Here is a 23211-nt window from a genome sequence, read left to right as displayed (position 1 = left end):
ATGTTATTAATATTAACGTTATTATTTCCATATAACTTAATTTTATTATTTTATTAAAATGAATATAATTAGATAGCAAAAAAAATTTTAACTTTTAAATCCCTTAATATATGTAAAAAAGAAATATGATAAAAAATTATAAGATGGAAGGATTTTTTTTTTTAAATAAAAGAATAGAGGAATAAAAATTTTAATTTAATTCTATCAAATGAGTCATGTATTTTTAACTATTACATTAAAATAGATTAAACAATAATAATAATAATAATAATAAGAATAATAAGAATAATAATAATAATAATAATTTTTAACTTACATTAGAAGCATGTTGTTTACATGTGTCGTTTTCATTGAAAGGGTACTGAAATATGAATTTTCAGATTATAATTACTGATACGTTGATTAACTTCAATAGTTGTAGCCAATAATATTTTAAACTAAATTAAATATTATTTATTGTCATATCTCCTTTTCTTTTCTTTGTCATTATTATGATGTATATATAATTTTTTTTTTTTAAATATTATGACTATAAATATATATAAGGTCCACAAATTGGGTAGCCGCCTCCCTATAGTAAATTGATTTAACAAGGTAACTATTATTATATACACGTGTGTGTGAGATTGGATAATGGTGGATTCTAGATCATAGTAGTGTGAAAAAGATTCCAAAAAGGAGGGGTTTTTCCATTTTTCGACACGCAAATATCAGAAGAAAAACTCAAGAGCAGCATCTTAGACTAAGTCAGAATAACCCAAATCAAAACGAAATTAAATCAAACCAAAGAAGCAAATTCAAAAATCTAAGAATCAGCCCTAAAAATCAGTGGGGAAGATACCAACACCAGTCACGCTGACACTACCGCTACCAGGATCAGCAACCACACATATATCCACCAACACAGTGAAGCCAACAGCCTCCTAAATTTCACAGCAAAGCAGCTCTATTCCAATAAGTGAGTTGCGAGCTTACAATAATTTTTTTTTTAAAAAAAATAGAGTCATGTATATTTAATAATTAATTTATACGTTAAAACATATAATAATTTTAGGAAATCTAAAAATGGATGGATGACCAAAAATGTAAAAAAAAAATAGAGTATTAAATATATTTATAAACATATAAATTGTATAGATATGTCAGATAAAAACAAATTCAGCAGCAAAGCATGTTTGAATTCAGACAGTCAGTTAGGAGGTGACAATGCAATTTTGTTTTGATACAGGCAATCATAAATTCATGCAACAAACAAACAAACAAACAAACAATTAAATTTGATAAAATCAAAAGTATTGACAGTAGTGATAAGATATTGAACCTGTAGCGGAGAATTACAGTTGATTTTTGAAAAAACAGTGTTGATAGCCTCACACAGAAATGAAACATTGTGGTGAAAATGTGGAGAACAATAATTTATTACTGAAAAACAGCATTTGGAAACAGTAGGGCCAAACTGAACCTCTTTTAACTCCAAAATCAGTTGTTGCTTTCATGGCTTCAACAATGCTGGACTTATTCTGTGTAGACGTCCTTTTCAACTCCCCCGCCCAATTAATACCCATGGATTTTCTTTCCCAATTTTTCAAACTCTTTATTTAACACAAATTGGTAGGAAATCGTAACTAAGTCGTATTCTTGGAGAGAAAGAAAGAATTTATCTCATACATATTAAATTATTTTTAAATTTATTTTGCATATTTTTATATAAAACAATAAGTAAGAAATAAAAGAAAATATAATAGAATTCCGTATTTCAATTTCGTCTGACACCAATCGTAAGTGATCCTTTTGACATCAAAGATAATTGTTATAAAAAAAAATCTATTTAATTGAGTTTTTTAAAAAAATTTATTTCATAATAAATTTTTAAAAAAATAAAAAGCTACTAGTGATGACGTGTTATTTGCATTATTTTGATTTCATCATTTGGGGGACAGATGTCTCGTTCTTCCATTCATTTATTTTTGTTCACCTAAAGAAACCAAAAAGAAATTAAGCTTGGATAATTTAGAGTCATTCAGTTTCAAATATGAATAAAATTTAATTCAAATTCCCTTTTTTTTGTTCTTTATCATATAAATCAATCAGGTTTATTAGTTTGTTACAGGACTGGAGCAGTTTCGATTGTCCCACTTACCTCCCATTAAAATATTTTTATTTTTTTTATTTATTTCAAGTTATAAATTATTTTATCTTTTTAAATGGCAATTTATTTATTACTTATTAATATATTTATATCAAATACATATTAAAAACTAAAATTTGTTATTTATAATAATATGTTAGATAATATATTAAAAATTGACACTAAAAATTTATTACTTTAGTTATCATATATATATATATATATATATATATATATATATATATATATATATATATATATATATATATATATATATATTAAAAACTATAATATATATATTTTTAATTTATGTAGAAATTAGACATGCGTATCTTTATATCCACAATTAGTACATTTTAATTTAATAAGGGTACCATTTCAAAAAAAATAAATAATAAGGGTAAAATATTTTTAAAAATTATGGATTTTTTTAAAAAAAAAATCATTTTGAGATCCACGTCAATGGATGGAATAAACTTATTCCGTTTATTTCAATTTTCTTAAATCGTTACATTTCCTTTTTCCAAACAGAATGTAATCCACAATTTTCAACAACCAGATCATATATTACGTCATGTAGGTGGCTTATTTTTTAAAAATTTATCATTTAATCTTTATATCATAGAAATAATAATTAATTAATTTATCAATTTTAAAAAATATATTAAAATATTTTAAAAAATTTACTAATTAATTTATCTATTAATTTTAATTATTAAATATTATTCAAAAATTTTAAAATAATCTTAATACAGCAAGATTTTTTATAAAATTAAAAAATTAATTAATTAATTTTTTTAACTACATAGATTAAATAATAAAATATTTATAATTAAAATTAATAAATTTTTTAAAATATAAAAAACATGTCAATTTATTTTAAAATTTTAAATAACTAACAAATAAATTTTAACATAATAGTAATTTTTTTCATTTATTCCATCAAAAATATCCAATTGAGTTTAAGCATGCTTATAGCATTTTAAAGAGAAATCAAACTTGAGAACTTAAAATCAATTTATATGTTTTTATATATCATTTACCTTACATTATAAATGGTAGTAGATATTAATCGACTAAAATAAGCCATAAATCATAATTATAAAAAATGATTTCATGATAAAAATTTAATAAATTAATATTAATATGTGATTTCATTTATAAAAAAAAAAAAGATCGGATATTATAATATTAAGTAAAACTCATTTTTTTTAGTAAAATAAGTGTCTATAAAAAGTTATAGTTAGCTAATGTAATCTAACAGATATTCACTATATCTATAAATACGGATTTTCTTATTTATTAGTCTAAACCAGTCGAAATTTCATAAGTTTTAATAATTAATTTATTATTTTATAATATAAAAGTAGTTGTGTACATAAATCAAAATACGTTTATTATAAACTCAAAACAATCTATGATAATTATCTTTTTTAATAAGTTACTGATTTGAATATTAGAATGGCTGGTTGTAAATGTCAATTACTTGACTTTTTTTTTTTATATAGATACACCTACCCAATTTAATTTTATTTTCAATTAAATTATTAGTATTATCAAATTAAATAAAATAATTAAAACAAAGAAATGCATTACTATTTTATTATTAATAATAATAACAAGAATAATACAAAGGAAGAAAAAAAAACTTTATGAAAAAAAAAACATTTAGGTTATCATAGAAGCAATAAATGAAATTGTTCTAATGAAGTATTAATCAATGAATTAAATAAGAAGTAATGGAATTGAACGATGCATGAATGAGCTCCAAGACCAAAATTATGGACACTCCGGTTCATCGGACTACACGGATCATAGGCCGTCCATTTGTCACCACATTTTAGACGTAACTCCAGAATAACCATAAAAAGTCATCAATCACACGTGTCTCTACCCAATCAAAATCCAATTTGCCCACTTCACTTAGCTACACGCCATCCACACAATACCACACCTACTTTTCACACCATACTAGAATTCCCTTTCATCGTCTCATTTTCATCTCGGTTCAGCCGGGGGATTAAATGAATCTGAACCGGATCATGAGCGGTTTATTTGCTCTCGGTTTAGTTTGTAATTGTTTTAATTTCTATTCTAATTTTGATCTAGAATCAGTTGGTAGTTCAATCTTCTTTCAATTTTTTTTTCTTAAAAATAATTTTAATTTAATTTTTTTAAATAAAAAATATTAAATTTAGTCATATTTAACCCACTCGAAATAAGTGTTTCTCCATACTATATTAAATTTAAATTAGGTATAACTCATTTCAAAATAAGAAATATTTAAATTTTTTATAAGAGTCACGTTATTAAATTTAAACTATATTTTTAAAAAAATTTAATTCAAAATTACTTAAATTAAATATTTGTTATAAGACTCATGCATTGTTAATTAACAAAGATTTAAATAAGGGTTGTTTTGAAATTAAAACCGGTTTGATTTAAATAATGACAACTTAACGTATTGCAACCGATTAAAATTTGACTAAACAAGACCACTATTGAAGTAGGCTAATTCAATTTTAGATCAAATAAAAATTTCACAAGAATTTTAATTTATTTCTTTTATCACTTTTAAAATTTTTATTTTTAAAAAATTAAAATTAGATATAATTTTATAAGAATTTATTAACTTTTATTATAAGATGGACCATATACTAAATGAAAATATATAAAAAGTTTTAAAATTTCCAATTGTTGAAATTGAAACCGAACCAAAATTAAATTGAATAAAGATAAAGAAATGGTTAATCTTGACCAAGTCTAAATTAAAATAATGTGTATAAATAACTGAAGTAATGAGAATAATGAATTTGCATGAATTGCATAAAAATAAAAGATCAGATTATAATATTCTCACACCGTTCCATAATTTTTATTTTTTTATTTTTTTACATATATTAATAAATATATTTTTTATTAATTTTTTAATTATTTTTATTTTAAATATATTAAATTTTATTAAATACTGAAAAAATTTTAAAAATAAAATAAAATAAAATAGAATTATATAATAGTCAATTGATATATTATTATAGTCTAAAAAAATTATACAATAAATTTAAGATAATTAAAAAATATATAAATAAAAATTATAAAATAAATGGAGTAATAAAATAATTTAAGTGGTAGAACTTGAAATTTAGGGTTAGTATCAAAGTCTCTTAAATATGATGGGTCAATAAAACAAGTTAAGCGATTGCTTTCTTGATAGGAAATAATTAGCAGACAATAATATATATATTTTGACTTTAGTATTGATGGGAAAATTGATAGACAATCCTAGTTAAATACAATATTATTTTCTTTTTTCTCTTTTAATTATCATGTATTTCCTGTTCTTATCAATATCTGGGCCTTTCAATTTTCCTAATCTTGATTTTGTCAATAGGTTCTCCCATTTCTTGTTCAATTGAAAATTTAATTTTAGAAATATAAACTGCTCTCTCGTAGTGATACTATGATGCAATCTATGCTATCTACTATTCCTTCCTACTCGATGTTTCTTTTGTTATTTTTCAAACAAATATCGTTAAAACTAAACAGTCTAATTTCTAACTTTTGGTGGGAAATAATGTCCATCGCCATAAAATGCATTAGATTAGTTAGCAACGATCTTGTATTTCTAAGTTTTTTTGCCGACTTGACTTTAGGGATTTTAAAAAATTTAATATTGTCTGTTTGGCAAAACAGTGCTGACGACTATTTTATAATCAGGATAGTTTATGGGCCTGTCTATTCAATGGCATTTTCTTTCCTCGTTCATCCTTCTAGCACACGTCTCCTAAGTGAGGCAGTTTTTGGATGTGGCAAAGCTTGCTTGCAGGCCGCGATATTCTTCGCCTTTGAACTCGCTTGAATATTAGAGATGGCATGTCCATTTCTCTCCGGTCTGGACTTCTCTCAGAGACTATTGGATCATTCAGCATTCACTCACATCAACAAATAACTATGCAATGCAACATATTCGTGGATTCTAATGCAAACAACCTACTGCATACTCATGATGCATGAATTATGTTAAAAGCATTTCATTTCTCAATTAAAAGAATTAAGTTTAGTTCCACTCACCTCTGGCTATCTGGACTGACTCTGCAGGCTCTGTAAACGCTGGAGCAGTACTCACTGCTGCTCTCTCTGGTTCCTCTGGTCTGTGCCTATACAGATGGACTCAAACGAGGGACCAAATTAGCTTATGAACAACTCTATTAAACTCCCCAAGAATCCCCTTACACTCATTCACACATCCATGCAAAACATGCAAAGGAAAGCTGGACAGAACACTTTCAGCAGCAGGTTCGGCGGCCGAAAGTCCTCTCCAGAGCCGAAACTCAAGCACCTTCGGCGGCCGAAACTCAACTTTCGGCAGCCGAACCCTTTCGGGGGCAAGTTTTGGGGGCTGAAAGGCACTCCAAAGACGAAAGTCTCTAACCTTCGGGGGCATCTTCGGCGACCGAAACTCCCCTCCAGAGCCGAAAGTCTAAAGGCTCGGAGGCAAGCTTAGGCAACCGAAGCCACCTCCTCAGCACATTCGGCGGCCGAACCATTCTTCGACGGCCGAAGCTGGGTTCATCAGCAAGGCAGAACCTTGCTCCGCCTCACGCCAAAAGGCACCAATCTTCCTCCAACGCAAACACCCCAACTTCTCACCATGCATACACCCAAGTATATGCTCAAAGGGGTCAGAACCTACCTTAAAACCCCAACAACACAAAACATATAACACATATACAAGCTTTTCTCACAAAAATATCAACAAACTCTCTTTTACCCTAATCATGCAACTCTCTCCTAAAACCTCAAAAAATCTTCCATAAATCATAAAAACAAGTTTAGGATCTTCACTTACCTCTTGAAACCAAGAAGATGAACGATCCTAACGTGGAGTTTTGGAGCAACTCTCCTTCAAACTCTCCAAACTTCACAACTTTGTGTTTTTAGCTCAAAACCTTCAAAATAACATAAAAATCAATCAAATCTTTGCAAGATTTAATGAAAACATGAAGAAACCTTAAGGAAGACAGAGTCTCACCTCAGAAAGTGAAAAGATAAACTCATTCTTATCCTTTCAACCGACTGAGGGCCTTTTATAGGTGGCTGGCCAGACCACCTTCGGCGGCCACACGTGAAACCGAAAGCCATGCATGTTCGGCGGCCGAATGTCACCTTCGGCGGCCGAATGTCACCTTCGGCGGCCGAACCTGGCTTTTCTGCCTTGATTCTTTTCTTGCAAAAACTCTTTTCATTTTAGCTTAAAAATAGTAAAACATACTACATTACTTTCGAAAACCATAAATCTTACCCTTCTAGAGAATTTCGACAACCTGGATTCCACCGGACGACAGGAATTCCGATGCTGGACTCTAGCCGGGTATTACATGATCCTTGGATTCCTTTGGGATTCTATTTTTTTGCTCCACAGCCTACTTTTTGCCCTCCTAGCATTACTAAATTGATCATCATTTTTTAATTTGGTATCAATGACTGGTACATCTACGCTTTGATGCTCTCTGTGTCCCTGTTATCTTGGCCATTCTAGTTGTTTCACTTGGTATAGGTGATTTTTGGGTTTGACATTTTACGGCCAATGGACAGTATACAGTTCGATCAAGTTATCGTCTCATGATGAACAATGCTCTTACTTCTGATTGCTCTTTGAATTTGTCTAGTCATATATGGAAAAGTATTTGGATTGCTCAGCTCACACCTAAGTTGTGTATCTTTCTTTGGCGTTGTTTTCGTGGAGCTTTACCTGTCTTTGCCAAATTGCTTCATTGATATTTAGTGCCTTCCTCTCTTTGTCCAGTGTGTTACTTCCAATCTAAAACCATTAAACATTTATTTTTCTTCTATAATTTTTCGAGAGCAGTTTGGTTTCTCAACCCCTCCGACTATAAGCTTTCTCCTATCGATTTTCCTACTTTTGTCCAATGGTGGGTAGATTTGTTGAACTCCTCGCTTTTATATTTTTATGGCCCTTATCTCCTGACGGTGGTTATTGTCACGTTGTGGCACATTTGGAAAGTAAGAAATAACTATGTTTTTAATAGCTTGCAGCCTGATCCTCATGCTATCTCTTGCCATATCTCTTATGATCTCCATCAATTTCAGCTTAGTGGTGTTCTTTTTTATCGTTCCGCTTCTTCGACCACTTCCTTTGGAGTGCCTCTGAAGTTAGTTTGGCATCCTCCTCCTTTTGGTATTGTCAAACTTAATTATGACGTAACTTGAAACAATCGATTTTCTTTGGCTGCTATAGTTGTTATTGTATGACACCGTTCTTTTTAGATTTGCTGGAAAAACTTTGGTGTTCGGCTATTATTGTTTGTGAAATTCAGGCTGTTTTGGAGGGCATCTTATGGACATTGGATGTGGGTTATCGGGTTATTGAAGGTGAGACAGACTTTTCTAATCTTCACGTAGTTCTTAGTGGCAATCCTCCTCTTTTTTGGGATATTAGTTCTACAGTATTGGCTATCCTTCATCTTTATTCTAAATTTATGCATCTCAAGTTTTCTCGTATGTCTTATACAATTTATCGTTTTGTAGATTTAGTTATTAAATTTTCTTTACAAAATTTATTGCCTTCAAATTGATTTTTGTATAGTTTCTCAGAATTGTCCCAATTTTTATAATCATCTGCATCTTTATGGTCTTATAATGCATTGTTTGCATAGAAAAAAAAATTGGTTTTAGATTACCATTTAAAATGTTAACTTGTGAAATATAATAGCTATTACATCCATCTCCTAATATTTATTTTTAAAAATTTACATACTGTATAATAAAATAAAACTAATTAATAGTTTTACTTTAAAAAAATATATATTTTATCTAAGATATTATTTTCTTTTTCACATATTAATATTAAATAATTTAAAGACTAATAAAAATATATAAAATAATAATTAAGCCTATTTTGAAATTCTCAAATTGACAGACAATTTTTTTTTTTTAAACGATAGTAATTGTGGGACAAATGTTATATTTTATAGTTTATTAAAATCAATCTTATTTCCTCTTTTTCACTCTTTTAATTATCTAGGTTTTCTAGTGGTTCGATTAGAGTTCATACGCTCAAATTAATAAAATTAATTAATAACTTTAATTTAAAAAATTGCATTATCTATTTATTTAAAATACTCTTTAAATGATTATATTTTTTTATATATTAGTATTAAATTATTTAAAAATATATATGAGAAATAAAAATTAATATTATTTTAAAATTTTTATTTCTTTTTAACTATATTAATTATATATATTATCTATTTTACAAAGTATATGAAAGAAAATGAATTATTGCATATGTATTGAAGGAAGGAAGAGTATATGGTTGATCTAAGAATTGTGTGACTAAGGACAGATGATGGTGTCTGTTAATTAAGCACGGATTAAATGCAGATTTGACTTATTTTCTCCACACATGAAGACATCATCTAGGCAACTTAGCTATACATAATTTAATTCCCTATCATATAAATAATTCAAAACACCATTAATTACCTGATATTAGGCTGCTTCTCACTCGTCCACATCGACAAAATATAAAAAATTAAAATTGTATATAATAATTTAATTTTTATAATTTTAAAATTAAATTGCATTAAATTTCAAAAACACTGTTACAACATGAAACACTTAAGTAACATCTTATACAAAAAATTATTTTTACAATTTAAAAAAACCAAAATATTTATTTTACATTTAAGAAATAGGCATATATATAAAATTTAATTATTTTAAAATTACCATATACTTTTTTCAAAATTAAATAAAAGGATGTACCACATCACATATATGATGTGGTACTTGAGGCTAATAGATATAAGTTTTTAATGGCAATTACTTGATAGATGAGATTTAAAAAAAACAAACTACGTCGTTCTCCTAGTTTGTTTAATGTTAGGATTTGAATGGTTGGAGAGCACCACATCACTCTTATAATATGACACATCGACAGTATAGTACACCTAATTCTTCACACAGATCGATCTTACACATTAGGACACATCACAAGAAGTCAAGCCTGAGGCTTAAATTCCATGAAAACAACATGCAAAGATCTAATACACTGGCTCTTCCCATTACTATAAACTAAGATTTTTCTTCTATAAAAATTATTTATACATTTGAATCACATAATTATTACTAAAATTAATAAATTTCAAAATTAAATAAATCAAATTTCCCATTTTATTTAAAAATTAATTACTATCTTTATTTTATTGAAATAATAATTACTTTTATTTTAAAAGAAGAAACGAATATATATATGCACGCTTTATTTTCTTTTTATCTATGGTTTTAAGAGTTTTTTTTTTAATTTTTAAATAAATGTAGTTTTATGATTTTAATATTCAAGTCATATGTTCTTCTTTAATTTGTCTTTTATGAAGTGTAGTATTTTTAAAATATTAATTAGGTTTAGTTTTATTTTATTTTTGTTAAAATTTAGTATATTTATTTTTTAAAAAATATATTAAAAGCTTTAAAGTGGTATTAATTATATATTTAGATAAATAAAACAAATGAAAAGTGAGCTCATTTATTTGAGGTTCGAGGGAGTAAAAGCGGGGTAGAACGGTTATTACTAGAAATAAGAAATTATTATGTAAAAAATTTTACTATTTCGTTCTTATATTATGAAAAATATATTTCTACTAAATAATAAAATATGTAATAAATAAAATTAATTAATGAAAGGATTAATTTATTTTTTATTTTTATCGAGATATGTTAATTAGTTTTTTTATATGAAAAAATATTTTAAATTTTTTTATAATATTTAATGGTTAAAATTAATTTAAAAATTAATTAGTAAATTTTTTTAAAACATTATTAATATTTTAATATATTTTTAAAATTAAAATATTAATTAACGAATTTTTTAATAATATAAAAATTAAATAGTAATTTTATTATTACTGTAAGGGGTGATGATTCGTCGGCATTAAAGAGAGATGAGAGTAAATTAGGGCTTTTTTTCCTGTTTTTCGGTGGCACCTCCACGATGCTTATAATCAATGCCACACGGTATTGTGAAGCGCAGAGGCCAGAGAGAGTCGTCTAAATATACGTAGCTGACTTTTTGCAAGAAAGGAGTAAATGCTCTTTGCTGTCCATTTTGACTCTTTGGAAGCTAAATCCCTTTTACCCCTCCCTTGGTCAGCGTACACACCTCCTTTCTCTCTCTATATATACACATCCCAAATCCTCTCTTTGGACGCTTGTCTCTCAATTTCTAAGGTGGAAGAAACAGATAGAGATCACTAGCTACTCACAACACCCTTGTTCTTTTAATTGTTTAGGATATATGGGGAGACCACCTTGCTGTGACAAAGTAGGAGTCAAGAAAGGGCCATGGACGCCTGAGGAAGATATCATCTTGGTCTCTTACATACAAGAACATGGACCTGGGAATTGGAGATCCGTTCCTACTAATACAGGTACGTTTTTCCTTTTTCCCCCCATTTATTTGTTGTTTGGTTTGGGGGTTGGTTGATCTTTAAAGCTGTGCATTTAATATTCTGCAGCTCATGTGCTGTCGCTTTGTGTGTTTTTTTTTCTTCTTTTATTTGCTGCATTTTCTCTTTAGCAGTGCCCTGAATGTTGGGTTAGGTTTATTTCCCTACAAGGGTGTGGTTTTGATTTACTTTATCTTTGTGGGATTTTTCAGGTTTGCTTAGATGCAGTAAGAGTTGCCGGCTTAGATGGACTAATTATCTCCGGCCCGGTATTAAGCGTGGCAACTTCACTGAGCATGAAGAGAAGATGATTATCCATCTGCAAGCTCTTCTGGGAAATAGGTAATTTCCTGAAAACATGGTTTCTAAATCGGGGATGACATTTCACTTAGATTTCCAAATCCCAGTAGTTATTCTTTGTTTATTGTTTATATGGGACCTTGAAACTAACCGGGTTTTGATTTTGTGGCTTGCATGCAGATGGGCAGCCATGGCATCCTATCTTCCTCAGAGAACAGATAATGATATAAAAAATTATTGGAATACCCATTTGAAAAAGAAGCTGAAAAAGCTCCAGGACGGGAAAAATGATGATGGTTTCTCCTCAGCCTCACAGCAGTGTAAGGGTCAGTGGGAGAGAAGGCTCCAAACAGATATTCGTCTGGCTAAAAAAGCCCTGTATGAGGCCTTGTCCCTGGACAAATCAAGCTCTTTAACTGACACAAAGCCCTCTACGACTAACGTCTCTCACCCTTCCACAAGACCACATCAAGTAGAAGGATCTGCCTATGCATCAAGCGCAGAAAACATTGCAAGATTGCTGGAGAACTGGATGAAAAAATCACCAAAACCAGCTCAAACAAACTCAGATACTACTCAAACTTCCTTCAACAACGCAGTAGCGACCAATTCCAGTTCTAGTGAAGGAGCACATAGTGAAACCGCACTCGACCATCATGGATTTGACTCACTCTTCAGCTTCAACTCTTCCAACTCACCTGATGCGTCTCAATCGGTGGATGAGAATGCAAATTTGACACCAGAAACCAGCTTGTTCCAAGACGAAAGCAAGCCAAACATGGAGAATCAAGTTCCTTTCTCATTGCTGGAGAAATGGCTCTTTGATGAAGGTGGTGCTCAGGGTCCAGAAGACCTAATTAACATGTGCTTAGAAGATAACACAGTTGGGGATTTTTGAACAAAAAGACCTACCCTTCTCATGTCATTAATGTGTTAGGGCTTCTTTTTGTTTTTGTGAGTCTAGGGCTTCTGCTAGTAAACCTTGTTAATTAAAAGCATAATTAACTATGCAGAAACTAAGTACAAGAAGTGTAAATTAAAAGCTACAACTATAAATATGAATATGCTATGTACTGAACTGGACAATATTACTATCAAATGTCATCTTTATTACTACGTTAATCGTTGTCTTGTTTGCAAATTTTGCAAGTTTACTTGTTTTAATTAGCCCTTATGCATATGATCCATAATTCTTCTTCTTCTTCTTGAGATTGAGATGAAGAACATGTGTGTTGTTGTTGTTTCTCTTCTGAGGTAAGTTGTTTTGTCGGCAGCAGGTAAGTTAGATTTAGCTCCGAATTAATTCATGGGATACATTTACAAATATGCGATGAATTCCTCAATCGATCCAATACTTTGAATTCTCTCTCTTTTTCTAATTAATATTATGATTTTCAATTTGAAAACTTTTGATTTGGATTCACCGAAGCAAACTCAATTCTCACGTTATTGTGTTATATTACCCAATTCTTGAGGAAAGCTTCAAACTACTGATACTGATTTGTTTCAAATTTTATCCCCTATTTCCGTTCTCTGTTAAATCCTAAGAGTTGGGATATTGTGGCCCTCCTTTTATCTTTGGATTTGTAATAATAAATTACTTTTTTTTTAAAATAAACAAAATAAAAATAAATCATTAGTAGCACCCATCTACATTGATTTAAAGTAGCTTTGATAAAGAAAAACCTTAGTTTTTATTTTTCACATGTCTAAGATGAATACTTGCAAAGCAATTAGTTCAGCTTCTTACTATTGGCTTTTGCTGAAAGTTGACTCTGAAATCTTTTTAAAAATTTTATTATTTATACTTCTAATTTTATTAATTTTAGTACTCTATTAATATTACTATCAATTTTAATTAATTTAATAGAGAAAATGGACAATGTGCATATACGATGAGGATTCCAAAGGATTTTATGCACTAACACAAAAATTAAAATATAAAGATGTAATAAATTAAAATAAAAATTTGTGAAAAAAGAATTAAAGTTTTTATGAAAGAGCGGACTCAAATTAATTCAAATAACGTTTGAATTTATTTTTCACCTAATTTAAAATGATTAATTCAAGTTATTTAATATTTTATATTGGTTATTATATTTCAATTTGAAAGTTACATTTTAATTTAATTAAAATTAATAATAAAAAATTTATAAAATTAATATATAGCAATAATATTGCTATATCAATAATTGTTAATGTTAATATATAAAAATATATAGCAATAAATAAAAATTATATAAAAAATGTGCTTAATAATTAAGTTTGCATAGTTAAATAAATATACATATGTTCAATTTGTTTATTAATTTAATTTTAGTAAAAGATGAGTTTGTCGGCCATTTTTCAATTGAACCCGCCGCCGGCTACATACAAAGTATCGCACCAACTAAATTAAGGGATTACATGCTACACATTTATTATGAATATTTAATAAATAAATAAATAGCATATTTTTTCAATTGTTTTACAATTCCATTCATAGTACATCACATGCTACGAGTGTGATCTCTGTAGAAAAAGTTGTTGACTTTTGCTTATTTTACCAACTTGGATCTCTTGGTAGATATAAGATTTCAGACATCTAAGAACCTCATCAATACATGGCAAGTAAAAAACAGTACGTTTTGCTCCTCCATCTGAATTCTTTTGATTTTTCTCAAAACCTCCATGTGAATTTTCAGTCCTTGCTTTATTGTTAATTTAATTTATACAACGTTTTTCTCCTTTGCAGACATAAAATTTGAAATGCATATGCATGGAATGGACTATGGTAATGAGTACATATAGAAGGTCATGCAAGCCCATGTTTTTTCACTCCTCATAAATGACAAACAGCCATATTCTTATTCTTAGTATTTCTTGTTTATGTTCTTCCATTCTTTCTTTCATTGGTTCCCATTTCTAATCTGATCTGCTTATAATCATGTGCTTCTTGCTGTTCCATTCCAACCCTAAAATATATAATTGACATGTGATTGAAAATTTCACAATTTCAGCCTAATTATAAGATTGGCTTTTGGTCTCCATTTACTTAACTTGTCTTTTTCTCTAATTATATTTTGCACAAGTTGCTTCAAGAGTTAATCACTATCAAATAATGTTAGAATCTAACTATGCAGATATGGGGGGTCGCCAAAATTTGCAAGACATTTTATAGGCCATTGGTTTTATATTTAAAATATTTTTATTAGAAAAAAATGTTTTTTTTTAATTTTTGTGTACTTAATCAGCAAACCATTCAATAGAAATTGATTAATTTTTTTTTTTGTATAATTAAAATTTTTATAACATCTCATTATCAGTAAGTGGACCATGTATATTTAATTGGAACTTAATTCTTTTGCAGAAAGTTTAGGACACTTCATAGGGACACCCTTCTTTAATGGAAAACTGTTTAGGCTGCAATTGAAATCTCTTTTCAACCTATTTTAATTTGAAATTTTCATTTTAAGATTAGTTGTGTCCAGCATTCAGCTTTCCATGTTTGAGGAAAATGCCAATATTAAAGAAAAAAAAATTGTATAAAATTGATTGGGTTTGATTTTTTTTTTTTTTATATATAAATGAGGGAGTTTGCCTTCTCGTGATTTTTTATTTATTTAAAACATAATATTCAAGCAGCCATAAGTGATGTAGTTTCGGACATTTAATTTCACTTTTGACTTCTTTGAGGCTAAACGATTCTACTGAGTCACATGTATCAGTATTACTTATTTGCCTCACTTAAATTTCAAATCTGTGAAAATTGAAATCGACAACCTCAATTTTCTTTCCCAACAAAATCAATTAATTCTATAAAATTAATTTCATTTTTAAATTGATCAAAATCAAAATTAAAATTAATCAAATTGAAGTTCTAACAAAGATTATAAATTACAAATTAAAAAAAATTAAGAAAAATTATTATTTAATTTTTATAATATAAAAAAATTAACTAGTTATATATAGGACCAAATAGTATTCGGTTCAAATTAAAAAAATCAATAGAATTGAATTAATTTAAAAATTCAGTTATTTTTTTATTTATTTCAGTTTGATTTAATTTTTAATTTTAAAAATTTCAATCACTTCAATATGATGATTAGAAAAATTAAAAAAATTAAACTAATTAATAATAATAATATATTATTTTTCATAATGTTAATTAAAATATTTTAATTAAATTTTAGAATGTAAAAAAATAAAAAATTTATTAAAAAACTCAATTAATTAAATTAAATTTAATTAAATTAATTCGATTCATTTTGATTTTCATTTAAAATCGATTCAGTTTAATTTTTATAAATATTAAAACTTTAATTTTTCATTTATTTGATTCAATTCAAAAGAAAATTCAACTGATTCAACGGTAACAAAAATCGGTCGTAGGCTCCCGGCTTAGTCGCAGCCTCACCTCCTATTACACCATCTCAAATAAGCCTTGACTGCCGTTTTTTTCTTCTTTAGTTCATGTTCATTGTAGACGGAAAAAAAGGGTGCCCAACTCTTTTTGTTGCCCTATGTAAACCTAACCTCACTTGTCTTTCCATAGGCTTTGCTTGTTGCATTCCAGGTTGGTGGTCCGGTCATCTCTTACACTAGTATTGCCCCCTCCATCTGCTTGCTTGTTTAAATTACATAAAGATGTGTTTAGATAATTTAGATAATTTTCTGTTAATTTTAAATAAATAGGAGAAAATTTATTATTAAGTTTATAAATTTTTAAAAATTTATTAATTCATTCGTATTTAAAAATTATATCATTAAGCTATATTAAATATTTATATTTTAATTTATATAATTTTAAATATATATTATTTAATACTTATAAATTTAAATATTTGTACTATTTAATTTTTTTTATTAAAGTGTAAATAAATTCATTAATAATTTTTTAAATAAATTATTAAATAATTTAATTTAATAAAATATAGAGATATTTCTATTCATGTAATTTTAATATAAAGACAAATTAATAATTTTTTAAAAATTTAAAAACGTAATAGTTATTCTTTTATAAATAAAATTATAACGTTAAATATTATTTTTATAGCAATAAACTACTCTATTCTATTTTAATCTAAAAAATTTATTTTTAATCTTTTATACTTCAACTTCAAATATACTAATGCTTTTTTTTTTATTAATAATAGTTATTTTTATTTATTTTATTTATGCAATTGAAATTATATATTAAAATATAATTTCAATTATTTAAATTTATGAAAAATAAATTTTGAATTTTTTTATAAATTTTGAATTTAAAAAAAAAGAGTACGACGAATAATGATTAAATTATTTAATATTTTTATAAATTATTTAGATATAGAAAAATTTTTTTTAAAAAAATAAGCTTAATAAGTTATGAATTAGATTAATTTTTTTTAAAAATAAATTATAAATATATATAGATAAAATTAAATAGTATTTATGTAGGTAATAGGTTAAACTATTCAAACTAAAAAAAGTTTAAACAGAAAAATTCATTTAACTTTGTAAAATTTTATCTAATTCTCAACTTGAAAATTTTATCTTTAATATTTATATTATTAAAAAAATATAAAATAAATAAAATTAAAAATTTTACTTGAAAAAATAAAATTAAACTCATAATTTAAATTTCTAAATCCGTCACAGGTTATTTAGTCTAATCTAATCATCCATTTGTATGTTTGTCTTTGCCGCCGGTCTAGTCTCTTCGCTGTTTGTACTGCTTCTCACAATCTCGTCTTTAGTCATTACAAGTGGAGAAAATTTTTCAAGATTTGTAATTTAAGCTATGATTTTTTTTTTTGAGATTTGTGATTTAAGATATGAGTTTTTGAGATTTGAAATTTGTAATTTGAGATTTATGTGTAATGGTTGGGCCATTGAAAGTTTGAAGATTTGAGGTTCAAAATCTTAATTTGTTCCTTGATTCAACTTCTTTACAACCTGCAAGGGGATTTGATGATGTTTGTATGTTTGGAAAAATTCTGACTTTGTTCATGTATATCAGAAAGATAATTTTTGAAGAAATTTTTTTCTTTAATCTTTTAGTTTTAAAAGTAATAGTTAAAATATTCAAGTTAATAATAAAAATTTTGTAGTACACTTTTTAAAATTATATAAATTTTTTAATATATTATTAAAAATTAAAAGGTTAACTAATTAATTTTTTCTATACAACACAAACTAATTCATAATTTTGTCCGGAAATTATGGGAGCCTAGTTTCGTATTGCAGAATCAGAACTATAAAAGTGGAAGATGGCAACATATAACTGCAAAAGTTGCAAGAAGAGCCAAGTCGGCGTCTAGAGATCGAGGCTGTAACGAGCATAATAAATTGAAACTCCAGCAAATCATCAATGTGGAGAGCTAATGTGAGAGATGGACAGAGAGGAAAGGTAAGGTGGCATCGTGGCGAGAATGGGACAATCAGGGTGAGGATGAGATCGCTGATGACGAGGCTTCGGGTCGACGGAGGGACAGCACAAATTAATCAATATTTTTATAATAAATTTCTTATAACTATTAATTATATTAAAATATTGTATTTTTTTCATTTTGTAGTTTAAAAAATAAACAATAATTTTAAAAATATATATATAAATAAAAATGATAAGACGAAAAGAGTAATTAACATATAATTTAATTATTATAATTCATTTTTTATTTTATTTTTAATATAAATCCTCATTAATTGTTTAATTTTTCTAAATAGAAATTTCAACAATCTCACAGTATTGAATTTAAATTTTTAATATAATTAATAGTTATAAGAAATTTTTAATACAATTGTCATGGGCCGATTTTTTCATGGCTGTCGATAGTAATTTTTTTTGTATGTGACAATAATTTGCTCGGTATTGATGTGGTGATTTTTTAACCTCAAATATTATGATTGATTTAAATTTTTATTTGCTTTTATTTATCCATTGCATTTCTTTTTTATTTATTCTAATTTCTTTTATATGCACGAAGTTTGTCCGAAAATAGTTTTCTCATATCGAAATGCATACATTGAGAGTTGGTTGTGGCTTCTTCATCGATATTCTAATTATGGTTGGTGGAGTTATCAATGGATTCGATTTTATCGATAGCATCAGTGCTAAACTTCCTTTCATCAATTGTGGGCTAGTTAGTTAATTTTGGCCATCTGTTTGTTTTGCTTTACTTTAAATATAACTTTGCTTTAGTTCGTTGGGCCTTATTAAAATGCAATACAATATGCATTTAGTAAAAAAAATATAAAGGAAGTTAAATAAAAATGGAAAAAGAAAAAGAAAAAGAGCAAGGGACAAGGTGGAGACACAGAGTTTGGGAAGAAAAACCAAAGCAGGTGTCCAACTTTGTATCATTAGCTGTCTTGTATCGTGGGTAGGAATTACACATGCATGCATGTGCTGTATTTCACTTGGACTATGCCCACATGCCTGGGCCAACCTACAGCTCCAAACACCAGAACATTGGGCCATACCAAAAACCAGGTTATTTATATATCCCATTTGTTCTTGGAATATAATATATATATATTTTAATAAAAAATAAATGACCAATGATAGTGGGTTTTGCAATTTAAATGCATGCATGGGCTATTGGACATGCAAAATCATTTGCAAGAAAAGCAAAGGAAGAGTACTGTTGCAGAGAGGATATGGGTTAAGTGTCAAGTGAACCTATTTCCTGCCAGATTGGATTCGACATGAAGAACCCACATGGCTTTAAGGGTTCTATATTTCAATCCCAAGGACCCAAATTTTTTCATTGTCCCACCTCATGTGAATTACTGGGTTTCATCATTCATGTATTTTTCATGCAGATTTTGTATGCACTGGCACTCCATAGATGCCATTGAGTTCATGCTGTGGAGAATATGGTCCAATTTTTCATGGGTTTAGTCTCAGTTGAAGAGGGCCCATGAGCCAACAGAAAATAAAAGAATGAATAAATAGAAGGGCCCACAAGAAATATATAAAACAAAAGTAAAAAGATAATGATTAGTGGGGGTGGGTGTATGGTCCTCTCAAAGTTGAGGGGAAATCTAAAAGAGGGTCCACAGCCCAAAATCTGAGCCCATCAAAAGAACTAAACTTGTCTTGTGGTGAGGACATTTATTTGTGATTGATTGATGGAAATTTGGGCTTATGCAACCCCCAATTTATCAAAGGACAGATGCTTTCTGTCCATATTTCCATTTTTTTTTTTCTTTTTTCTAATTCGTCCATGTCTTCTTGGGATAAAAAGAAAGTTAACAATATTGGTGGCTTCATCACTCTCATAGTTGGGCAATTCAATGTGCAGTAGTTGCATGGGTGGAGACCTAGCTAGATGACATTTTTGGATAAAAAAACAAATAAAGATAGAAAAGTATGGGCAAGTCCTAATGGTGAGCCCTCCACATTATTGACAGAAAGTTTGGTACTTAATTATGAGGGTTGGAGGAGCTGCTTAACTCTTACTAATGATTTGGGCATGTGTTCCACGAATAATTATTAATTTTTATAAAATTTTATACTACCATAAATACTAAAAAAATATTAAAATTTTGGGAAGAGAGATTAGAGATATCTCTAGTCTGCAGTTCATATCATTCAATGAATCACTAATGGAATTGCAAAACTAATTATTGAGTATTAGAAAGTAGAATCATCACTAATGGACAATTAACACTTGTCATTTATAAATTAATGCATATAGGAATTGAAGTGTTAGCTAGTTAATCAAAATAGATATTTATAAGATAAGTAGCATCAATCAAATCTAGGGCATTTGCTTGTACAATGGTCAAACATGATTTTGGAAGGCAAATATAATCCTCCATAGCTTAAGATACAAAATTCACAAACATGGGTAGGGTTGGTGAGGGGCAAAGGATCTCATCATAATCCTCTCCCAAATCATCCACATTTTTTCAACTCTCCATATAATATCTTCTTCCCAAGTACACTTCTTGGCCTGCCTTAAATTATAGGGTAGATCATGGATTATTAGGATAATGCATTCATCCTTATGCATGAAGTAATAGCATTTTTCTAGTGGGATGACGAAGATATGAAAATTTGAATATGAATTTGGTTGATGAACAATATATGAATCTATTGATTGCTCCACCAAGTACTTCTGCAATTGGAGAATACTTTTATTTTATGTAATAATTTTTTTTTAAAAAAAAAAAAAAACGTTTTGCACCATATGGCAATTAAGGATTGGTCAAATTTGATTCCCATGGTAATGGAAATGTCACCAACAAAAGCTATGCACAGCTATATCAAGTAAGTGGAAGGACATCAAACATATTCAAAAGGTTTTATCAAAATAAATTAAATATTCATTTTCTTTCATAATTTTTGTTATATTTTTTATAGTTGTTTCAAAATTATTATTTATTTTTATTTTTTATATTATAATAATATATAATTTAATTATTATAATTTTATTCTATTTTCAAAACAATCTCTTATTAAATGTTATTTTTTAAAGTAAATATTCTCTTACTATTTAATAAAGATTAATGTATTTAAGAAGTATATAATTAAAAAATTAATATAAAAAAGTATCAAAGTGTATAAAAATTATGAAATAAGAAAAGTAATTAATTATTTGGTTGAATGGGAAGAGAAGAGAGTTATATACAATTGTGAAATGAAATATATTCTTTTTCTTGCTTCTATTATATTTTATTTGTAAAAAATAATTTACACGTGGAAGACTTTTTCAAAAAAGAAACGTTTTTAATTACAATATAAAAATAAAAAATGTTTTTAATAAAAATTTATGTAGAAGAAGTCTAATTAATAATTTCTATAAGATTTTTAAACTTAAAAAAAGTTAATTCTTTTGAAAAAATATAGTTATCTTTTAAATAACCTATTTTTTTTATTGAAAAAATATTTTTATAACTAATTTTTCTACATGGTCTTAAATACTAGAAACTATAAAAAAGAAAAAATTTCTTAAAAAATATTTTATATGAAGCAAATAGAACCTTAGGAAGTAAGTTTTTTTTTTTTTTTTTCCTTTAATTTTCAAATTGAGATGTAATGAATAAAGAAAACTATAAACAATTGATGCAAATAAAGCTAAATTAGAATGATTAAGAGATTTTTCACTGAGTGATCACATCTCTATCATTTGACGAGAAAATGATGGATGATTATATGAATATACCTTCAGTTGACTGTCCCCAACATTCTAATTTACTATTCCTATTCAAACCACCACGCCCAACACAAACCCTTTTTCTTTTTTTCTTTTTCGGCAAAGTATAAAAATAAAGTAAAACTATAGAATTTAATAATTATTAAATTTATATAATAAGATTTAAAAAAAAATCATGGCTAACTAATTAATTGGGATAACTAATCTTGATAAGTATCCAATAGGGACAACCACACGTGTCCTTGTCCCTCATCACTTTCCCAATTAATATGGTCCAACTCCAAAAATAGTGCACTTGATTTTGATTGAGAGGTTATTTTCCTCTCAATCAATTTTTATATTAATGCACTTGCTACCATCTTCTATGTATTTTCCTTCATCATACACTAAAATCTCATAGCTAGCAAATGAAAATATAAATAATTTCTTTATTCTATTTTTATCATAAATCATTAATAACTGACTCATATCAATGCTGAACTGCGGGAGCCGAAGAACATCTGAGCGATGTTGAAATTATGAAAGTAAAAGATGTTCACTTGTAATATAGGAAGAGGTAGACAACACTCTCCCAATAATAATTAGAATCTTAGGTAATTAGACAAGAGTTGTTGTCACAGTTCCAAAGGGCCATACTCAACCTGCCTTTTCACCACCATTTTGGACCTACTCTTATTTATAACTCCATTACTATTTTGTCCAATATTTTCTCTCTTCATAGTTTAGGGCCACTCCAATCCCTTATATTTTCTGGCCTTTTGCTTCTATGCCTGATCAAAGGGGCAGTTGAAATATCATTTCCAAAGATCATTCTAGGGTTTTTCTTTTATGCTTCATGTAAGGACAATAACTATCTCCTTGGACCTCCATAATGCATTCAGATTGCTCCACGTACAATTTTATATAGTTTCATTTCAAGAAAAAAAAAAAAAAGGAGGAAATGGGGTGATTTTAAATTCCAAGATACTTTATTTCATCTACTTTTTTGGCAAAATAATGCAAGTGCCACCCTATTTAGTGACGTGTTGCTTTGTGATTTGCTGACAGGATGAAATGGGGGTGAATCTTTGCTCTCTTTTATTGAACCAAAGGACATGAAAGTAATGGTAAATAAAGATGCTAGTGGGATTTTTCTATTTCTTGGCTCTTGCCAGTGGGATAGCACTAATTAACACCTTATAAATACACATGC

General features: G+C 27.8%; 1 protein-coding gene across 1 annotated transcript; it reads left to right on the top strand.

Moving 5' to 3' along the window:
• Window positions 1-11302: 11302 nt before the first annotated feature.
• On the top strand, window positions 11303-13017 carry LOC110616656 (myb-related protein 306). The gene is made up of 3 exons (XM_021759093.2): window positions 11303-11577; window positions 11808-11937; window positions 12076-13017. The coding sequence occupies exons 1-3, from the start codon at window positions 11445-11447 to the stop codon at window positions 12791-12793; spliced, it is 981 nt and encodes a 326-aa protein (XP_021614785.1). The 5' UTR covers window positions 11303-11444; the 3' UTR covers window positions 12794-13017.
• The last annotated feature ends 10194 nt before the right edge of the window (window positions 13018-23211 follow it).

The sequence above is a fragment of the Manihot esculenta genome, chromosome 6 (assembly GCF_001659605.2).
Source record: "Manihot esculenta cultivar AM560-2 chromosome 6, M.esculenta_v8, whole genome shotgun sequence".
NCBI classification, from domain to species: Eukaryota; Viridiplantae; Streptophyta; class Magnoliopsida; order Malpighiales; family Euphorbiaceae; genus Manihot; species Manihot esculenta.
This window is presented reverse-complemented; position numbering and strand designations above follow the sequence as displayed.

What these genes read in the sequence shown, in the direction of transcription:
- LOC110616656 (XM_021759093.2), top strand. Translation starts at nt 11,445, where the DNA reads ATGGGGAGACCACCTTGCTGTGACAAAGTAGGAGTCAAGAAAGGGCCA. An exon ending in ATCCGTTCCTACTAATACAG is followed by an intron (nt 11,578 to 11,807) that starts GTACGTTTTTCC and finishes GGGATTTTTCAG; the next exon opens with GTTTGCTTAGATGCAGTAAG. An exon ending in CAAGCTCTTCTGGGAAATAG is followed by an intron (nt 11,938 to 12,075) that starts GTAATTTCCTGA and finishes GCTTGCATGCAG; the next exon opens with ATGGGCAGCCATGGCATCCT.